The following is a 16,688-nucleotide window of genomic DNA, read 5'->3' on the forward strand; positions in this document are numbered from 1 at the left end:
CAGTCCGGGCCGCTTCATCTCACAATGTCGCTGAACCAAAGTATGACATGCTAGTAAGCAGTATGACTTATATCCCCCACAACTCACTTGTGTTCTACTCGTGCATATAACATCTACGCATAAAACCAGGCTCAGATGCCACTGTTGGGGAATGTAGTAATTTAAAAAAACTTCCTACGCACACGCAAGATCATGGTGATGCATAGCAACGAGAGGGGAGAGTGTTTTCCACGTACCCTCGTAGACCGTAATGACAACACGGTTGATGTTGTTGTGCGTCTTCATGATCCGACCGATCCAAGCACCGAACGTACGACACCTCCAAGTTCAGCACACGTTCAGCTCGATGACGATCCCCGGACTCCGATCCAGCAGGGTGTCAGGGATGAGTTCCGTCAGCACGACGGCGTGGTGACGATGATGATGTTCTACCGATGCAGGGCTTCCCTAAGCACCGCAACGATATGACCGAGGTGGAATACGGTGGAGGGGGGCACCGCACACGGCTAAGGAACGATCACGATGATCAACTTGTGTGTCTAGAGGTGCCCCCCTGACCCCAAAGTTAGTTTTGTTAGGGTTTGGTCCCTAGTATCCATTATGTTCTGAGATTGATGTTGCTATGACTTTGCTATGCTTAATGCTTGTCACTAGGGCCCGAGTGCCATGATTTCAGATCTGAACCTATTATGTTTTCATGAATATATGTGTGTTCTTGATCCTATCTTGCAAGTCTGTAGTCACCTACTATGTGTTATGATCCGGCAACCCCGAAGTGACAATAATCGGGACCACTCTCGGTGATGACCGTAGTTTGAGGAGTTCATGTATTCACTATGTGCTAATGCTTTGTTCCGGTTCTCTATTAAAAGGAGGTCTTAATATCCCTTAGTTTCCAACAGGACCCCGCTGCCATGGGAGGGTAGGACAAAAGATGTCATGCAAGTTCTTTTCCATAAGCACGCATGACTATATACGGAATACATGCCTACATTACATTGATGAACTGGAGCGAGTTCTGTGTCATCCTATGTTATGACTGTTACATGACGAACCGCATCCGGCATAATTATCCATCACTGATCCGGTGCCTACGAGTTTTCCATATACTGGTTCTCGCTTATTTACTTTTCCGTTGCTACTGTTACAATCGCTACAAAATACCAAAAACAAGAGGCGCGTTGAACTCGGGGACGATCTTCACAGGACTTGCGGAGGCGCGCGTAACCGACGGGCCGGGTCGGTCGCACGGCATAGATGAGGCTGATCGCCGCGGCGAGCGGGTGATCAAGCCGATCACGCGCGAGGTCGGGGACGCCGCTCGGTGGAGGCGTGGTGGCGACGGAGTCCGAGATGAAGCCGGCGGCAGCGGGCGGCAGGGCGGCTATGATTGGCCGCCGCATGGCGCGAGGCCGCCGGGTAGGGGTGATGCAGGAGTCCCGGTCGGAGCAGGGCGGTGACGACCGGCGTAGATCGACGGGCGGGCCGTCGCGCGAACGGCGGCGGTGAAGGGCCGCGGCATGACGCGAGGCCGCCGTGTCGGGGCGACCGGCGGGCCGACGCGCGGACGATGCGTGAGGCCGTCGAGTTGGGACGACCGACGGACAGATGCGCGGACGACGCATGAGGCCGCCGGGTCGGTGAAGAAGACGGCCAATCGCGCCGGTGTTGGAGTAGAGGCGCACGGGGTCTACGACGGCGGTGGGTGACGCAAACCGGATCACATAGACCAAAAAACCAAAAAGTAGACACCGATCAAACCGACCGGTGAGAGAGAGAAAACCCGGATCAAAGGATCGGGAAAAGAGACTCTCTAGGGAAGCTGGCCAACACGGCCGGCGGACGAACCCTAGGTACGGGCGGCGAGGCCCCCGGCGGCGATCATGGAGGCCGACCGCCCCAGGGGCGGCGCGCGGGTGCGAAAGCGGCGGCGGCTAGGGTTTAGGATCGACTTGCGATAGATACCATGTTAGAAGGGAGAGAGGGGTTTGATGGAATAGTTCATTGTATTGCTTGAGCCTCGTGGGCATATATATATATATATATATATATATATATATATATATATATATATATATATATATATATATATATATATGAGTACAATCATGTACTTGGAGTATAAGACAAGCCAGAACAAATCCTAGTCTATCTCGTCTTTCCTAATAAACATTATACTCAACAGGTAGCTTCCCTCCATGGCAAAATATGTACGCAGATGGGTTATATCTAACAACTTGTATGTACATGCCTCTATTTTTTATCCATTAGATCATCACTCTCTGTGCCCCTCCTTCACAGCATCGCCACTCCCGATCTTGTCAGGCTGCGCTCGGCAGGCCATGACGGGATCGGGGTGGGCTCCTGCTTGAGTGCTCCTCCTTCCTCTTCACTTTCCACCGCAATACCTGGGACAAGAGGGACATGGAGAGGAGTTTACTGGGACTTTTTATTTTTCAATCTTAAATCTGTAGGCACTTGCCAAATTTTAGTTCAAATAATGTAATCTCTCGAATCCATGTTTGTGTCCCGTAAGGTTTGTACTTGTTTGATCTGCATGTTAATGAAAGAGATGAACCTTGCCGGGGATTCATGCATGTATATGTCCATGCAGAGGTGGGATGCCTCTATTTTTTTTAAATAAATGAGTTTCCCCAGCAGGCTATCCTGCCTGTACCCTCTATCTTGCAGCCGGGTAGTAGGCCTACCGGGCACAAACTGTAAAGAGGGACCAACCCCCTTCCGGGCTTTATCCATCAAAGGCCACTGCGACCACCCCGACCGAAGCAACATTCGAGTCGAAGGGCGGGAGCACCTAAGCTTCAAAGGGTAGCAGGGTTTCCTTATGCACAAGTTTTCACTTACAGAACATGTATGGATAAGAGAAAAAACTTATCTCTTTGTCTTGCTGGAGATCGCAATGCTGACTTGTCTTCTCATCTCCTTCTTGAGGACTTAGTCCACGGCAGGAGCCTGCAGTTTATGCGGATGAAAATGATGCCAGATGCGATCTTATCTACATGAATATGCGATGCTCATGATATGCTTATGCATGCATGTAACTTGCCGGGGGCCCCCAACGCTTCATTTATATCTCTGTTGCTCAAGGTCTGCGCCTGGCTTTGTACAAGGGGTTACATGCAACTGAGGCAAGGCATGTACAAAAGGGTGGTTGCCGGGCAGGGCCCGATAGCCACGCCTTACGGGTTGAACTTGCGGAGATGCTCAATATTCCATGAGTTTTGCAATTGAATGCCATCTCCGGTCTCTAGACGGACTGCACCAGGTCTGGTGACTCATACTACCCGATAAGTGCCTTCCCACTTCGGCGACAACTTGTTTGTACCTTTGGCGGACTGAACACGCCTAAGGACAATGTCACCTTCCTCAAAACACCGGGCATGAACCCTGCAGTTGTGATAGCGACACAGGGCTTGCTGATAGCATGTAGCACGCGTAGCAGCCCGAAGACGGTTATCCTCGAGAAGCACAACGTCGTCACGCCGGTGTTGTTCCTGCGCTACTTCATCGTAGGCAAGTACTCAAAGTGACCCGTAAATGAGTTCCGTGGGGATAAATGCTTCTGCCCCATAGACTAGGGAGAAGGGAGTCTGCCCGGTAGTTCGAGTTGGTGTCGTTCTAAGGGACCAAAGAACCACCGATAGCTCATCGATCCACCACCTTCAACACTTCAACAGCTTATCAAACGTTCTTGTCTTGAGGCCCCACAGCACTTCAGCGTTTGCCCTCTCAGCTTGTTCATTGCTTTTGGGATGTGCAACAGAGGCAAATGAGAGCTTGCTTCCGAGGGCATGAACATATTGCATGAAGGCGCGGCTCGTGAATTGGGTACCGTTGTCAGTGATGATCCGGCCAGGAACCCCAAAGCGACACACCAAATCTTCCAAGAACTTTATAGCTGACTGCGCAGTCACCTTTCTCATGACAGCTACTTCCGGCCACTTTGTAAACTTGTCGATTGCAACGAACAAGAATTCAAAGCCCCCGACAGCTCGGGGGAAAGGGCCGAGGATATCGAGTCCCCAGACCGAAAATGGCAATGACAAAGGGATTGTCTCAAGTGCTTGGGCAGGTAGATGGATATTCTTGGAATGGAACTGGTAGGCTTCACACTTGGTGACTAGCTCAACTGCATCTTGGAGAACAGTGGGCCAATAGAATCCTTGCCGGAATGCTTTCCCAACTAAAGCCCTTGATCCAATGTGGGAGCCGCACATTCCTTTGTGTATTTTTGCCAGCAATTCCTTTCCTTCTTCCTGGCAAATGCACTTCAATTTCACACTGTTGGGCCTTCTTCTGTACAGAGTGTCATCGACAAACCAATACATAATGGCCCTCCGGGCTACTCTTTCCGCTTCTTCTTGCTCTTTGGGAAGTTCTCCAGTTTGGAGGAAATGGACTATGTGCCTTGCCCAAGTTGGAGCCTGAGGCTCGGCAACGAGGACTAGCGGCACCTCCTCATTCGTGGGGGTGCATCCCTCGACTACGGGGACCAATGGCCCGACAGGAGGGTGTACCCCGACAATCGAAGGGGGGTTGTTTCCGACAGGGTCCCTGCCAGGAACCCAGAGGGGTTCTACCGAGAGAGGCTTACCGGAGTCCAATTTCCTCCTCTTTCTGGCCATTGTTGTTGGGGATACGAAGGGCTGAGTAAGATGGAGGACAAAAGTTCCTGGTTCCACAGGCAGCTCTTGCGCAACGCACTTTGACAGATGATCAGCAATGTTGTTTTCCGCAGGGGGCACGCGCTCCATCTGCAATCCGTCAAAGCGCTCCTCGAATCTTCTCACTTCCTCGACGTATGCTTCCATCAATGTACTTTGGTAATCCTTGTTGACTTGTCTCACCACAATCTGTGAATCTCCTCGAATGATCAACTTCTTAATTCCTAATTTCTGTGGCAATCCTAAGCCCGGCAAGGAGCCCTTCATACTTTGTTGTATTGTTGGTCGCCTCCTCTCGGGGAAAATGCATCTGGACGACATACTTCAGGGGCTCCCTGGTGGGGGCAACGAGAAGCACGCCAGCCCCTGCACCTTGTAGGAGAAGACACCATCAAAATACATGATCCACTCCCCGGGCGATTCCTCGCCGGGAATAACTGTTTCTAGCACTTCCTCATCAGGGGTTGGCGTCCATTCTACAATAAACTCTGCCAATGCCCTGCTCTGAATCGTTGACGTGCTTTCAAACCTCAGGCCAAAGCTGGATACCTCTAGAGCCCATTCCACTATTCTGTCGGTAGCCTCTGAGTTTCGGAGTATCCTTTGCAACGAAAAGCGTGTGACAACCATGATCTTATGGGCTTGGAAGTAGTGGCACCGTTTTCTTGAGGCCATGATGAGGCCGAAAATCAATTTTTGCACGCCAGAATACCTGGATCTAGCCTCCTACAATAGGGAGCTGACAAGTATACTGGGCGCTGCACCACTTTCTTCCTTGTCGTGTCCTTGGGGTTACCTTCACTGTCGTGCTTCTCTTTGTGCTGATTCACATCTGACCTTGCCAGGCTATTCTCTCTTTCTGCCCTTGGTGGGACGTCTGCTGAGGTTGCTGTTTCCTCCACTTCCCGTTGTGCCACCAATGCTGTACTTACCACCTGATTAGTCGCTGCTAGATACAACAACAACGACTCTTGTGGATTGGGTGCAACCAATGTGGGCACAGAAGACAAGTAGGTTTTCAGATCTTGCAATGTTGCATTTGCTTCTCGGGTCCACTTCATAGGTCTTGCCTTCTTCAAAATTTTGAAGAACGGCAAGGCACGCTCGGCAGACTTGGAGATGAATCTGCAAAGCACGGCAACGCATCCTGTTAGACGCCTCACATCCTTACTGTCTTGGGTGCCTGAAATTGCTCGATGGCCTTGATCTTATCTGGGTTGGCCTCGATCCCGTGATGGGACACAAACAAGCCAAGTTGCTTGCCGGAGGGGACGCCAAACACACACTTCTTTGGGTTTAGCTTCAAGTTGATCTTGCACAGATTGGCAAATGTCTCTTCCAAATCCTAGATGAGGGTCGATTTGTCCTTGGTCTTGACCATGATATCATCCATATAAGCTTCAATATTCATGTGCAACTGTGGCTCGAAACCAATTTGAACTGCTCTTGCAAAATTGGATCCGGCACTCTTCAACCCAAAAGGCATGCGCACGAAGCATTATGTGCCACATGGGGTGATGAAGGAGGTCTTCTCTTCGTCTTCCTTGGACATGAATATCTGATGGTACCAAGAGTATGCATCCAGAAAGGAGAGCAAATCACACCCAGAAGTGGAATCCACAATTTGGTCAATGCGCGGCAAGGGGAATGTGTCCTTCAGGAATGCCTTGTTCAGATCCGTGAAATCTATGCACAACCTCCATTTCACATTAGGCTTGCGCACAACAACTGGGTTTGCTAACCATGTTGGATATAGTACTCCTCTGACCAAACTAGCTACCTCAAGTTTCCTGATCTCTTCGGCAATGAACTGCTGCCGCACCTTCTGCTTGACGGGTCAGGCATGTGGGCAGACAACAAGGTGGTGCTCGATTACCTCCCTGGAAACACCGGGGATATCAGATGGTTTCCAGGAAAACACATCGATATTAGCCCACAGGAAGGCAACAAGCATGCTTTCCTATCTGTCATCGAGGGTGACATTGATGGTAAAAGTACCATCAGTACCATCAGTACCATCCAGTCCTGTCGGGACCTTTTTCACATGGGGTGCAGTAGCCTTGGTCCTCTTGCTATTGGAACTCTCCGGCATGTCATCAATAGGTGCCGCCCACTCCGTAGAGGTACGCTTCCCGGTTTCCTTGCCGGCGTCCCTACTATCTTTCTTCTTTCCTTTGCTTTCCTTGGCGAGCACCGTGGCTTCGGTAGCCTCTGCCGCGACTGTGTCCCGGTACATCTTATCCACGCACATCATCACATCTTTCTTATCTGATGGAATGGAAATGACGCCCATCGGCCCTGGCATCTTCAAGGTGTTGTAGGCATAGTGGGATGCCACCATGAACTTGGACAGGGCCGAGCGCCCAAGGATTCCATTGTACAGAAGGGGGAGGTCGACCATATCAAACACAATCTTCTCAGTTTGATAGTTTAACTCTCCCCCAAATGTCACTAACAATGTGATCTTTCCCTTAGGACGACTCCTATCGGGATTGACTCCTTGAAACGTGCCCATAGCCTTGAGCTCTTCCTCTGCTATCTGGAGCTTGCTGATAACTTGTGGGGAATCAGATTCAACCCAGCCCCGCCATCAACCAACATCTTTGTGACCTTGAGGTTGCCGATTGTTGGTGAAACCAACAATGGCAAGCACCCTACCAAAGTGATGCGGTCAAGGTGATCCTCTTCATCGAAGATGATGGGCATGCGTGACCATTTGAGCGGTTTTCGTGAACCTGCCACTAGCTCCATGGCATTGACTTCACGTGCCCACTGTTTAAGTTGGTGGTGATAGGAGTGCAAGGATGCACCCCTGTCAATGCACAGGGCGTTAGTGGCTTTCTGGAATTCCTGCTCACTGCTTCCTCTTCTTCCCCTCTGTCACTTTCATCACTCTAATCTCCCTTCTCTCGGCCCCTGGCGGGCTTCCCTTGGTTCCGAGGAGCCTTGCCGGGGCGATTTGCTTCATCGCCCCAGCTCTTTCCTCCAGTGCTGTTATGACCTTTTTGCTTATCACGCTTCTCATACTCAGCCCTCTGCTTCTTGACGAGCTGCTCAACCTGATGACACTCCTGGAGATCATGGCCCTTGGTCTGATGAATCTTGCAGTAAGGTCCACCACCTTTCCCATCCCTTTCGACAGCCGCAGCCTCCCGGCAGTGAGCGCACGCAGTAGCTTCCTTATCGGGGGCTTCGGCTTTAGCCCTCTTGCCGGTACTAGGTGTGCCCGATCTCTCAACTGTCAACACTGCCTTATCCTTACGCTTCTTGTTGCGCTTCCTCTGACTGGTGCACTCGTCGTCATCCTGTGAGTCGATGTCGACACAATCTTCCTCTCCAGGAAGCTTCCTCCCCTCTTCCACCAGAGCACACTTGTCCACCAAGGTATACAGCTCCTTCACAGTCTTGGGCAACCGAACATTCATCTTGGAACGTATCCTTCAGTTGCGCACATTGGATTGGAAGGCAACTATCACAACTGCTGGGTGGATATCTGGAATGTTTCTATGGACTCTGCTGAATCTTTGCAAGTACTTCCACAGAGTCTCTCCTTCTTTCTGCTGGAGAAGCTGCAAATCGCTGTGCCGTCCTGGTTCTTGATGGCTGCTCGTGAAGGTGCCAATGTACTCATGGCACAGGTCATCCCAGGTCGCAATGGAGTTCTCTAGCAGGTGCATCAGCTAAGACCTCACATTTGACTTGAGTGCCGAAGGGAAGTAGTTGGTGAATACCTTCTCATGTCTTTCCCCGGCAGCCTGAACAACGATAGTGTGGATGCACAAGAACTTTGCCGGGTTCAATCTCCCATCATACTTCTCTGGTATCTCTGGCTTGAACGTGCGAGCGGACGGCCAACGAACTTGCCGTAGCTCATGGGTGAAGGCAGGGCACCCGACCTCGAAAGGTAGGCATCCGCCATCTCCGAGTGCGGGCTCGTCGACATTGGGGCCGTCACACCAATTGGGCTGGCAGTGGTTGTCGTGGCGCCGGTCGACGTTGGCGTGCGCGCCTTCCCTCCACCTGTCCTCCGGGGCTCGCCGTTGTCCTTGACGTGCTTGAGGGTCAGAGGAGGCCATCAAGACGTCATCGAGCTCTTGGTTATGTGGCTCCCGCACTACTTGCCGAGGTGGGAACTGCACTGTGGGGGCGGCGCCTTCCGTACGGCCATCAACAAGAGTCGTTGCCGTCGCCTGGGGAGGCTGTGGCGTGCTAGCTCGCTGTGGTCCTCCCGCCTTGGCGAAACCAATCAGACTTTGGATGGTGGCACGCCACTCATCCATCTGATCGGCTGCCGATGGAAATCTCAACAGCAGCTGGGCCCGTGCCATCGCCTCTGAGGTAGTGCTCGGCATAGGTGATGATGACGTAGACCGCAGCGTCGCTCGCCTCCTGATGGTGCCGGTGGCGACCGTGTTGTTCCCTAACTGTTGCGAACCAGCTATTGGGATGGCATGGTGACGCAGTGGAGGGGCTTGAGGGCCAGCGGCCCCGTTGGGCACAGTGGCCGGGTCTGCCCCGTTCCGGGGGTGGCGTGTGCCCTGTAGCCGGGCCCGAGGCGGGAGTGGCTGGAGGGTTGCGATTCGCCCCAGAACATGCACCACCACTGCGGTTGTGCCCTTTGGCAAGGATAAGGGGTGCAGACAAAATAATCCCCCCATCCATACCTCTAGGAGCGTGGCCGCTGGGATGTTGCTGATGCTGTCCTTCCCTGGTGCCACCCGCTTCTGCTTTGGCCACGAGAGCGGTGGTGCCAGCGCTGCCTGCGCCGACCACATCTCCCATAGTGTCCACATCCTCGCTCGTCCCCGCATTTCCCGCGATGTTGGCGGTCGCGGGCGGCGGGGCCCTTGAGGTGGACGGGTGATTCGCAGCTCCAGGCTTCTTCTTAGGCGCCATAGTCAATGACTCCGTCGATGATGAAAATGGTGATGAAGATGACACGGTACCGATGCTCTCAGGTTCACGCAAGTGACCCTCCTACCCAGCGCACCAAAGATGTCGTGGGGAACCACGACCACCTATGGCGCTAGGAGCCCCTTTTGGTTTGGGCGGGGGATGGACACGTTGCGCAAAGAGCATAGAAGCGTAGCGTAGCGCAACAGGGATCACACGGGCAATTTTTACCCAGGTTCAGGCCGCCGCGAGCCGTAAAACCCTACTCCTGCTTTGGTGGATTGATGGTGGAAAAGGTGGTGGTGGTCGCAACACACTTGCCCCGCAGGGTTGCCTCGAGGTGAAGTGGCTACATGCGTATGAATATGCGAGGGGTCGTGCTTGCCAACCTCGCGAACCCTTTCTACAGTTTCCATAGGCCTCCTTTTATAGGTTAAGGGGTCACCACAGTGGCAAATTAGTCTTTACATACTGACTAGATAGCAAACAGTGCTATCATACCTAACTCTACAGGCTGACAGGGCGCATTAAATGCGCCATCAAGTGTCACATCACAACGTGCCCGACAGCCCTTGCCAGGCTGTTTTGCCAGCTTCGCGCCTGTTCGCTTGACACGTCTCAGGACGGGTGTCATATGGAGGTGCTTGCTGTAGGAAGTGGCTGCCATGTGGCGAAAAGTAGCCATTTAGTCATCTTGGGGCTTGACACCGCACTGATCTATGACTTGCGTCACTTGTGAGGTGGAGCAGTGGAGTAGCTTGCCTCCGCAAGCCCCGGCAGGGCCTGCCGGGACGATCTGGAAGTATGCTTCCGGGGCAAACCCAACCTTGCCAGGCTCGCCTGCCCGCCAAGGGAGGTTCTTTCCTTCGCGGTATCTTGCTTCTCTAGCTCACCTTGATCTTCTTTATCTACACTTGGACCCTTTGATGAATTGGTCCTTCTTACTTGGTTCAATCATGGTGTTGTAATATTTGTCCTTGGGCCTGTGCACGGTCTGGGCAACGGACCCAGGGTTTGTTGCACCGACACAACCACCAATGATCAGATCTAAGTTTTCACCCTGAAGAACAAGTCCGAGCAATGCCTTCACCAAGTTCACGACGCAAAAACATTGTCATTACGAGGTATGACCAACTCAGGTCAGGCCTAAGTTTTTCGCCTCAGAGGTCGAGACAGGGTACTTGAGAAGTACATCCAAACTGAAGTCAACCATAGTAGTTGTCGCAACCACTTTTCCACGATCCCAGAAGCTACAGGGTTGGGCTAGAAACCCACCATGCTGCCGCACCACCATACCATTTGTGTTAGCCATCATCCATGGATCGCATGGCACTATTGAAGACAAACTGTCCGGAGTGAAAGCAGCCAAAACCCACAGTGAAGCCTTCCAACTACATCCTGCAACCTCGCTAGTACGAGCCATCGATCGGTGTCCATATCTGAAGGAGAAATCCTCCCAAATCAAACAACTGGCTGAAAGCCCCGACCCCCGCATCGCCCTCCTCCCCGGGCGACACGGGGGAACCAACCGCCGCCCAGCAGCTCCCCTCCCCGCCACCCTCTCCCGCTCGCCATCGCCGGAGGGTCGGCCGGTGAAGCCGCGCCAGACCCCAAGATGGCGGCGGCCGGGCGGATCTGATGCACTGCTCGGCGGGGCTCCTCGTCAAGCTTCGGCTCCCCTGCCGGCCACCCTCTGCCAGCTGTGCCCTATGCCAGCGCGTCCCGGCGGCCTCGTACACCCCAGCCCTCGCCCGCCCTCCCTGCTACCAGCCATTGCAAGCTCCTGCCGCCGGCAAGGTGCCTCCGCCTTCCCCCGTCTTCACGTCAGACATGTCCGTCCTGCCACCGGCATCCTCTCTACTGACGGCATCGGACCCGGGATTGGGGATGGATGCTCCTTTGCTCGTCTCGGGCAGTCCTTGTGGTGCCCACGACAACGCTCTTCTCCTTCTGAGCCGCGGCCATGGCTTCAAGGTGCGGCTTTTTGGTGTGCTTCGGTGGTGCCTCCCCAGCGTCGGCCGGCCCTCGCGGCGTGCCTGCTGGTGTTCTGTGGGCACTTGTGCCCTTGCGTTGGAACCCTCGCTGGTGTTGCTCGGACCCGGCGGCCCTCGACCTGTGTTTTCCAGTGTCCTTGGGTTGCCGGTGCCTCTTCCAGGGCAACACCGGCCCCGGCGCTAGTGAGGCTGCGTCTCCTCCAGCCTCTATAGCTTGCCGGTGTCTTGACGGCCTCGGCCCCGGCGGCCCGGATTTGCATCTCCTCCATTTCCTGGCTTGTCGGTGTCGTCGGGTGCCATCGTGTTCCCTGCATCGACCCCCTTTGCCCTGCCAACTACCCCAACCCCGGCCACCTTGCTGCCCCACCCCTCGTCATGTCTAAGGTTCGCGTGTCCAGCATGGCTCCCCTCTGGCGATGGTGGTTCTTCGACCTACGTGTGGCTTCCGACTCCCGGTTCCGGTCCGGTGGCTTTGGGATTTCGCAAATATAGCCAGGGAGAAATCCCTGCTCGGCTTGCCGATCCTGGCAACGGCGACACTCACGAATGCCGTCCCCTCCCTGGAGGCATTGTCATGGCCTCTTCCGTGCCCATCTTTGAGCACTAGGGGAAACCCTAGGTCTGATTCTTCAGATCGGATGACGATGGCGCCATGGCGTTGTTTTCCTTCCTGAAGGCGTCGTCTTGTGTGCTCGCGGCGTCCCCGGTGCTGATTTGTGGTTGTCTGACTTCACACGTTGGTTTGGACTTGCATCTTTAGTTAGTGGGTTTAGGTGTGTTGTTTGCTTGTTCGGGCCAAGCACCTTGCTTCTCTTTTCTATTTTTGGGCACCGTGTTCACGCCTTGCGTTCGTGGATGTGTTATATCTTATATGTACTCATTTTCTTTTCTTCTATCAATGAAAAGATACACATGCTTTGCGTATTCGCGAAAAACAAATCCGCTGGGAGCAAATTCAATTAGTTAATTAGCAATTTATGGTACTACATTAATAATTAATTAAATGAGAGGAAAGTACAATGAATGAATGCGCACCTATCCTCCCCCCACACACACATAGACAAACCACACGTTCGAGTAGACGATAAAAGGGCCCCAAAGGCAAGATCAGAAGCATCAACTACTTGACAGCGTCAGTGGTCGGAGCAGAGGTAGCTAGCTAGCACAGTGCCAAGCTGAAGCTGTGCAGCGCGCGGCCTGAGGCGGCCTAAGGTTTTTTGCCCCTGGTCTCGAGCTGCTAGCTCTACATATACGTCTCGCGGTGGGGTTCGTGGCAATGGCCGGCGTCGAGTGCGGCGGTGGGGACTGGCCCTTCTCCGCCGAGGAAGCGTACGCCGATTCCTCAGCGCTGTTGGCGGAGATCGGCTGGGCGGCCGGTTTTGTCGACGATGGCTGCGCTGGGGAGCTGCTTCCGCCGCTGGATCCGCATCCGGCCACACCAGCGGGGTCCATGGAAGGGGCCGGCGCCTCGTCGAGCTCCACCGATGACGGTGCCACGCGGGAGGCTGCGGACGCCGACGGCAGGCCGGCCGCCGCGACAGAGGCAGCGTAAGTAAAGCTGCCGTAGCTTAATTCACCGTCGGATCCTCGCCATGTTCATCTCCTCTCTTCCACGCAATGAGCGGTAAAACCGTAACTACCATCGACTTAATTTTCCAAAAAAATAAACTTAGTTTAATTTCCTTCTCCTCGATATCTTTCATTTTCATTTCATTTCGTCATATAATTTCGCTTTTATATTCGTCTTTTTTTGCGAGTACTTTTATATTCGTTTGTATTATTCGTTAATAGCACGTCATCGTTTCCAGGGGCAGTCCGGTAAATTCGATAATGAGGCTGAGAGAGTGTGGTGTTGTGTGGTTAATTTGCATGGAACGTTGCGCCGGGATTCGCGTGCTAAACCTCCCCTTCCCCTCTCATCACCTTTTAAAGTCCACGATAAGGTTGTTAATTTGGACGTATGCTAGCTAGATTCACCGCCACCACTAGTATACCGAGTATTTTTATAGGGGTTTTGGCCTATTGATGGTTGAAACAAAAAGGGGACGATTTCTCTCTTGCGCCATGCGTTAATTTGGTCTTCTCTCTGTACAAATGCGAGCTAACAGCAACCTCCATGTATGCGTGCTTGGATATGGATGCAGGAGCAAGACGGCGCCGGCGCCGGCCCCAGGGAAGACGATGAAAAAACAGAAGCGGGCGCGGCAGCCACGGTTTGCGTTCATGACCAAGACGGAGATTGACCACCTCGAGGACGGATACCGCTGGAGGAAGTACGGACAGAAGGCCGTCAAGAACAGCCCTTTCCCAAGGTAACGTATTCCTATCGACCGACCCATAGCTTAATTTGTACTCCCTCCGTTCCGATTTACTCGTCGTGGTTTTAGTTTAATTCGAGGGAGTAGGTACATACGTCCCGTGGAAAACTCTACACATTTTTTTCCTTTTGCGAGAAAAAATTCTACACATTATATGCTTCATATGTATGAATGATCTCCATATCCTAGCTGGTCGGCAGAGCTCCTGGTTCTGCCAAAAATCCATCTCCATATCCTAACTAGTAGCATATTAGATCATGCAAAACATGTGTAAGATAATTCAGTGTATTGACTATTAAGATACTCCGTCCGTAAACTATTGTAAACTACACCCTCCATCTCATAATATAAGAACGTTTTGACACTAGTATAGTGTCAAAAACGTTTCTATATTTTGGGATAGATGGAGTAATATAAAATCGTTTAGGTCACTAGTTTACAGAGGGAGTAGTTGAGAGTGAAAGCCTAAGACATACGTATGTGCATGTGAGTAAGTAATACGGTGCAATACCATATAAATTTAGTGTGCATTGAATATGTAAACCATTTGGTAACTAATTGCCGTTAACTACTAGTGTGTGTGTGTGTTTCTCCAATACTCATCCCTTCATAACGAACATGACAGTACGTAGTTTCGTAAACTGTGTACGTACATTCTGCTTTAGGATAGCTTTCTTCTGCTGAAAAAACTAACAATACCTTGATGTGCTAAACTTATTTCTGATCAGTTTGTTAAGGAGGTAGTTAAGTTTAGCTCTGATCTAGCTAGTGCACTGCAAGATAGAGAGAGAGATCGAATCCTATGACGTTGTGGGTCGAACCCTACTAATCAATTCACTAGGCAAAAATAATGAATGCGTCCAGTACTGGTACTACTTTGCACGTAGTACTTGTACGTTTTATACGGGTGCCATTTTAGAGCAACCCTTGGCATGCATTCGTCATGTTTTTAGTTTTTCTTTCTATTTCTACATGCGAAAATAATGTATAGTACTTTCTCCGTTTTTAAATATTTGTCTTTCTAGAGATTTCAACAAGTGACTACATACGAAACAAAAAGAGTGAATCTACACTTTAAAATATGTCTATATATATCCGTATGTGATAGTCTATTTGAAGTCTTTAAAAAGACAAATATTTAGAAACGGAGGAGTAGTACCTAACTTGACAATATACATGTAGCTAGGCCCATTTTTCACTTTATCCCGGAAATCACATGATTCATTTCGCCATGGATGAATGAAGTGTTGCAGTTATATTGTCTTACGTAGGAGCTACTACCGGTGCACCAACAACAAGTGCACGGTGAAGAAGCGCGTGGAGCGCTCCTCCGAGGACCCCTCCGTCGTCATCACCACCTACGAGGGCCAGCACTGCCACCACACCGTCACCTTCCCCCGCGGCGCCGGCGCCGCCACCCTCGCCAGCCAGATGGCCTTCTCGGCACACCACCACCACCTCATGTACAACGACTTGCCGGCACTGCACTCGCCGACCACTCAAAACCCCCTCTTCAGCGTGCCGGCGATGTCGTCGTCGCTGCTCCAGCCGCTACACTGCAACCGACAGGAGCTGCAAGTTGCGAGCTACACAACCCAGGCATCGTCCATCTCGTCGCCGGGGAGTGTTCCCGCCGTCGACAAGGGGCTTCTCGATGACATGGTGCCTCCAGCGATGAGGCACGGATAGATCGACGGTGTCGACCGCCAGTCGCTAGCTTAATTAATTATTAGGTACTTAATTACTTGGATGCGTGGATGGACCACTGAATTTAATTGGGCAGAGAGAAGAATAGGGTAATTATGGTGGCACATAGGTATATATTTTACGATGTGGTTAATTATTTCTTGGAGCGTTGCTACACGTATGACAGTATTTGTACGATTTTTGTACGAAGTAGCAGGGCCACCGTTGATCAACGCTGGCTCAAGGTGGGTTCACGGTGGATTACGCTATCGTACCAAATCGGACGAGCTTTCATCGTATGTGAGGCAATTCCCTATTTCTTGAACATGTCATTTACTGGTAATTGGCTAAATCTGCACTGTGTAAGTAGTACTCCGTACAATGTATGTATAATTACTTTGTGGTTATACAACGTAATATACGCACTGTATATTGATTAATTATGAGTATATGGCTTGTGCCAACATTGTATATGTATGGTTGATGCAAATTCTAATTAATTATACTAGTCATCAACCCATACATCTACATGAGCTAGTAACTACTACTCCCTCCGTTCCTAAATATTTGTCTTTCTAGAGACTTCAAATGGACTACCATATACGGATGTATATAGACATATTTTAAAGTGTGGATTCACTCATTTTGCTCCGTATGTAGTCACTGATTGAAATCTTTAGAAAGACAAATATTTAGGAACGGAGGGAGTAGTATTTAGTTTCGTTAAGTATATCTAACAAAAAATGGGCAGGATTTTAACCAAATACTTCATCCCAAATTCTATTTTTAGAAGATCACGTGCTTCCTCAATATATTGTGTGTTGCCAATATGATGTTTAGACCATCAACATACATTGAGATAATATAAAATCATGTTGAGGATTTCTTGATGGATACACATGGGTTCTCATAATTCTTATAGTAACCTTTTGTTATAAGGATCTCACTAAGTCAGTTGTACCAAATATATTCCAACAAATTTAGGACATGGAGTGACTTATAGACTTTACAAAATATATATTGGATTTTGCGTTTGGTTTTGAAATTGAATTCATGTGAAACTTATATATCCAAATCAAGTGACCCACAAAGATATATGGTCACCATATCAA

At 51.0% G+C, this 16,688-nt stretch overlaps 1 protein-coding gene across 1 annotated transcript; it reads left to right on the top strand.

Moving 5' to 3' along the window:
- Window positions 1-12,848: 12,848 nt before the first annotated feature.
- On the top strand, window positions 12,849-15,753 carry LOC119363899 (probable WRKY transcription factor 57). Its single transcript, XM_037629269.1, has 3 exons — window positions 12,849-13,120; window positions 13,717-13,884; window positions 15,162-15,753. Exons 1-3 carry the CDS (start codon window positions 12,849-12,851, stop codon window positions 15,577-15,579), a joined length of 858 nt encoding a protein of 285 aa, XP_037485166.1. The 3' UTR covers window positions 15,580-15,753.
- The last annotated feature ends 935 nt before the right edge of the window (window positions 15,754-16,688 follow it).

This window comes from Triticum dicoccoides, chromosome 2B (assembly GCF_002162155.2).
Source record: "Triticum dicoccoides isolate Atlit2015 ecotype Zavitan chromosome 2B, WEW_v2.0, whole genome shotgun sequence".
In the NCBI taxonomy this organism is placed as follows: domain Eukaryota; kingdom Viridiplantae; phylum Streptophyta; class Magnoliopsida; order Poales; family Poaceae; genus Triticum; species Triticum dicoccoides.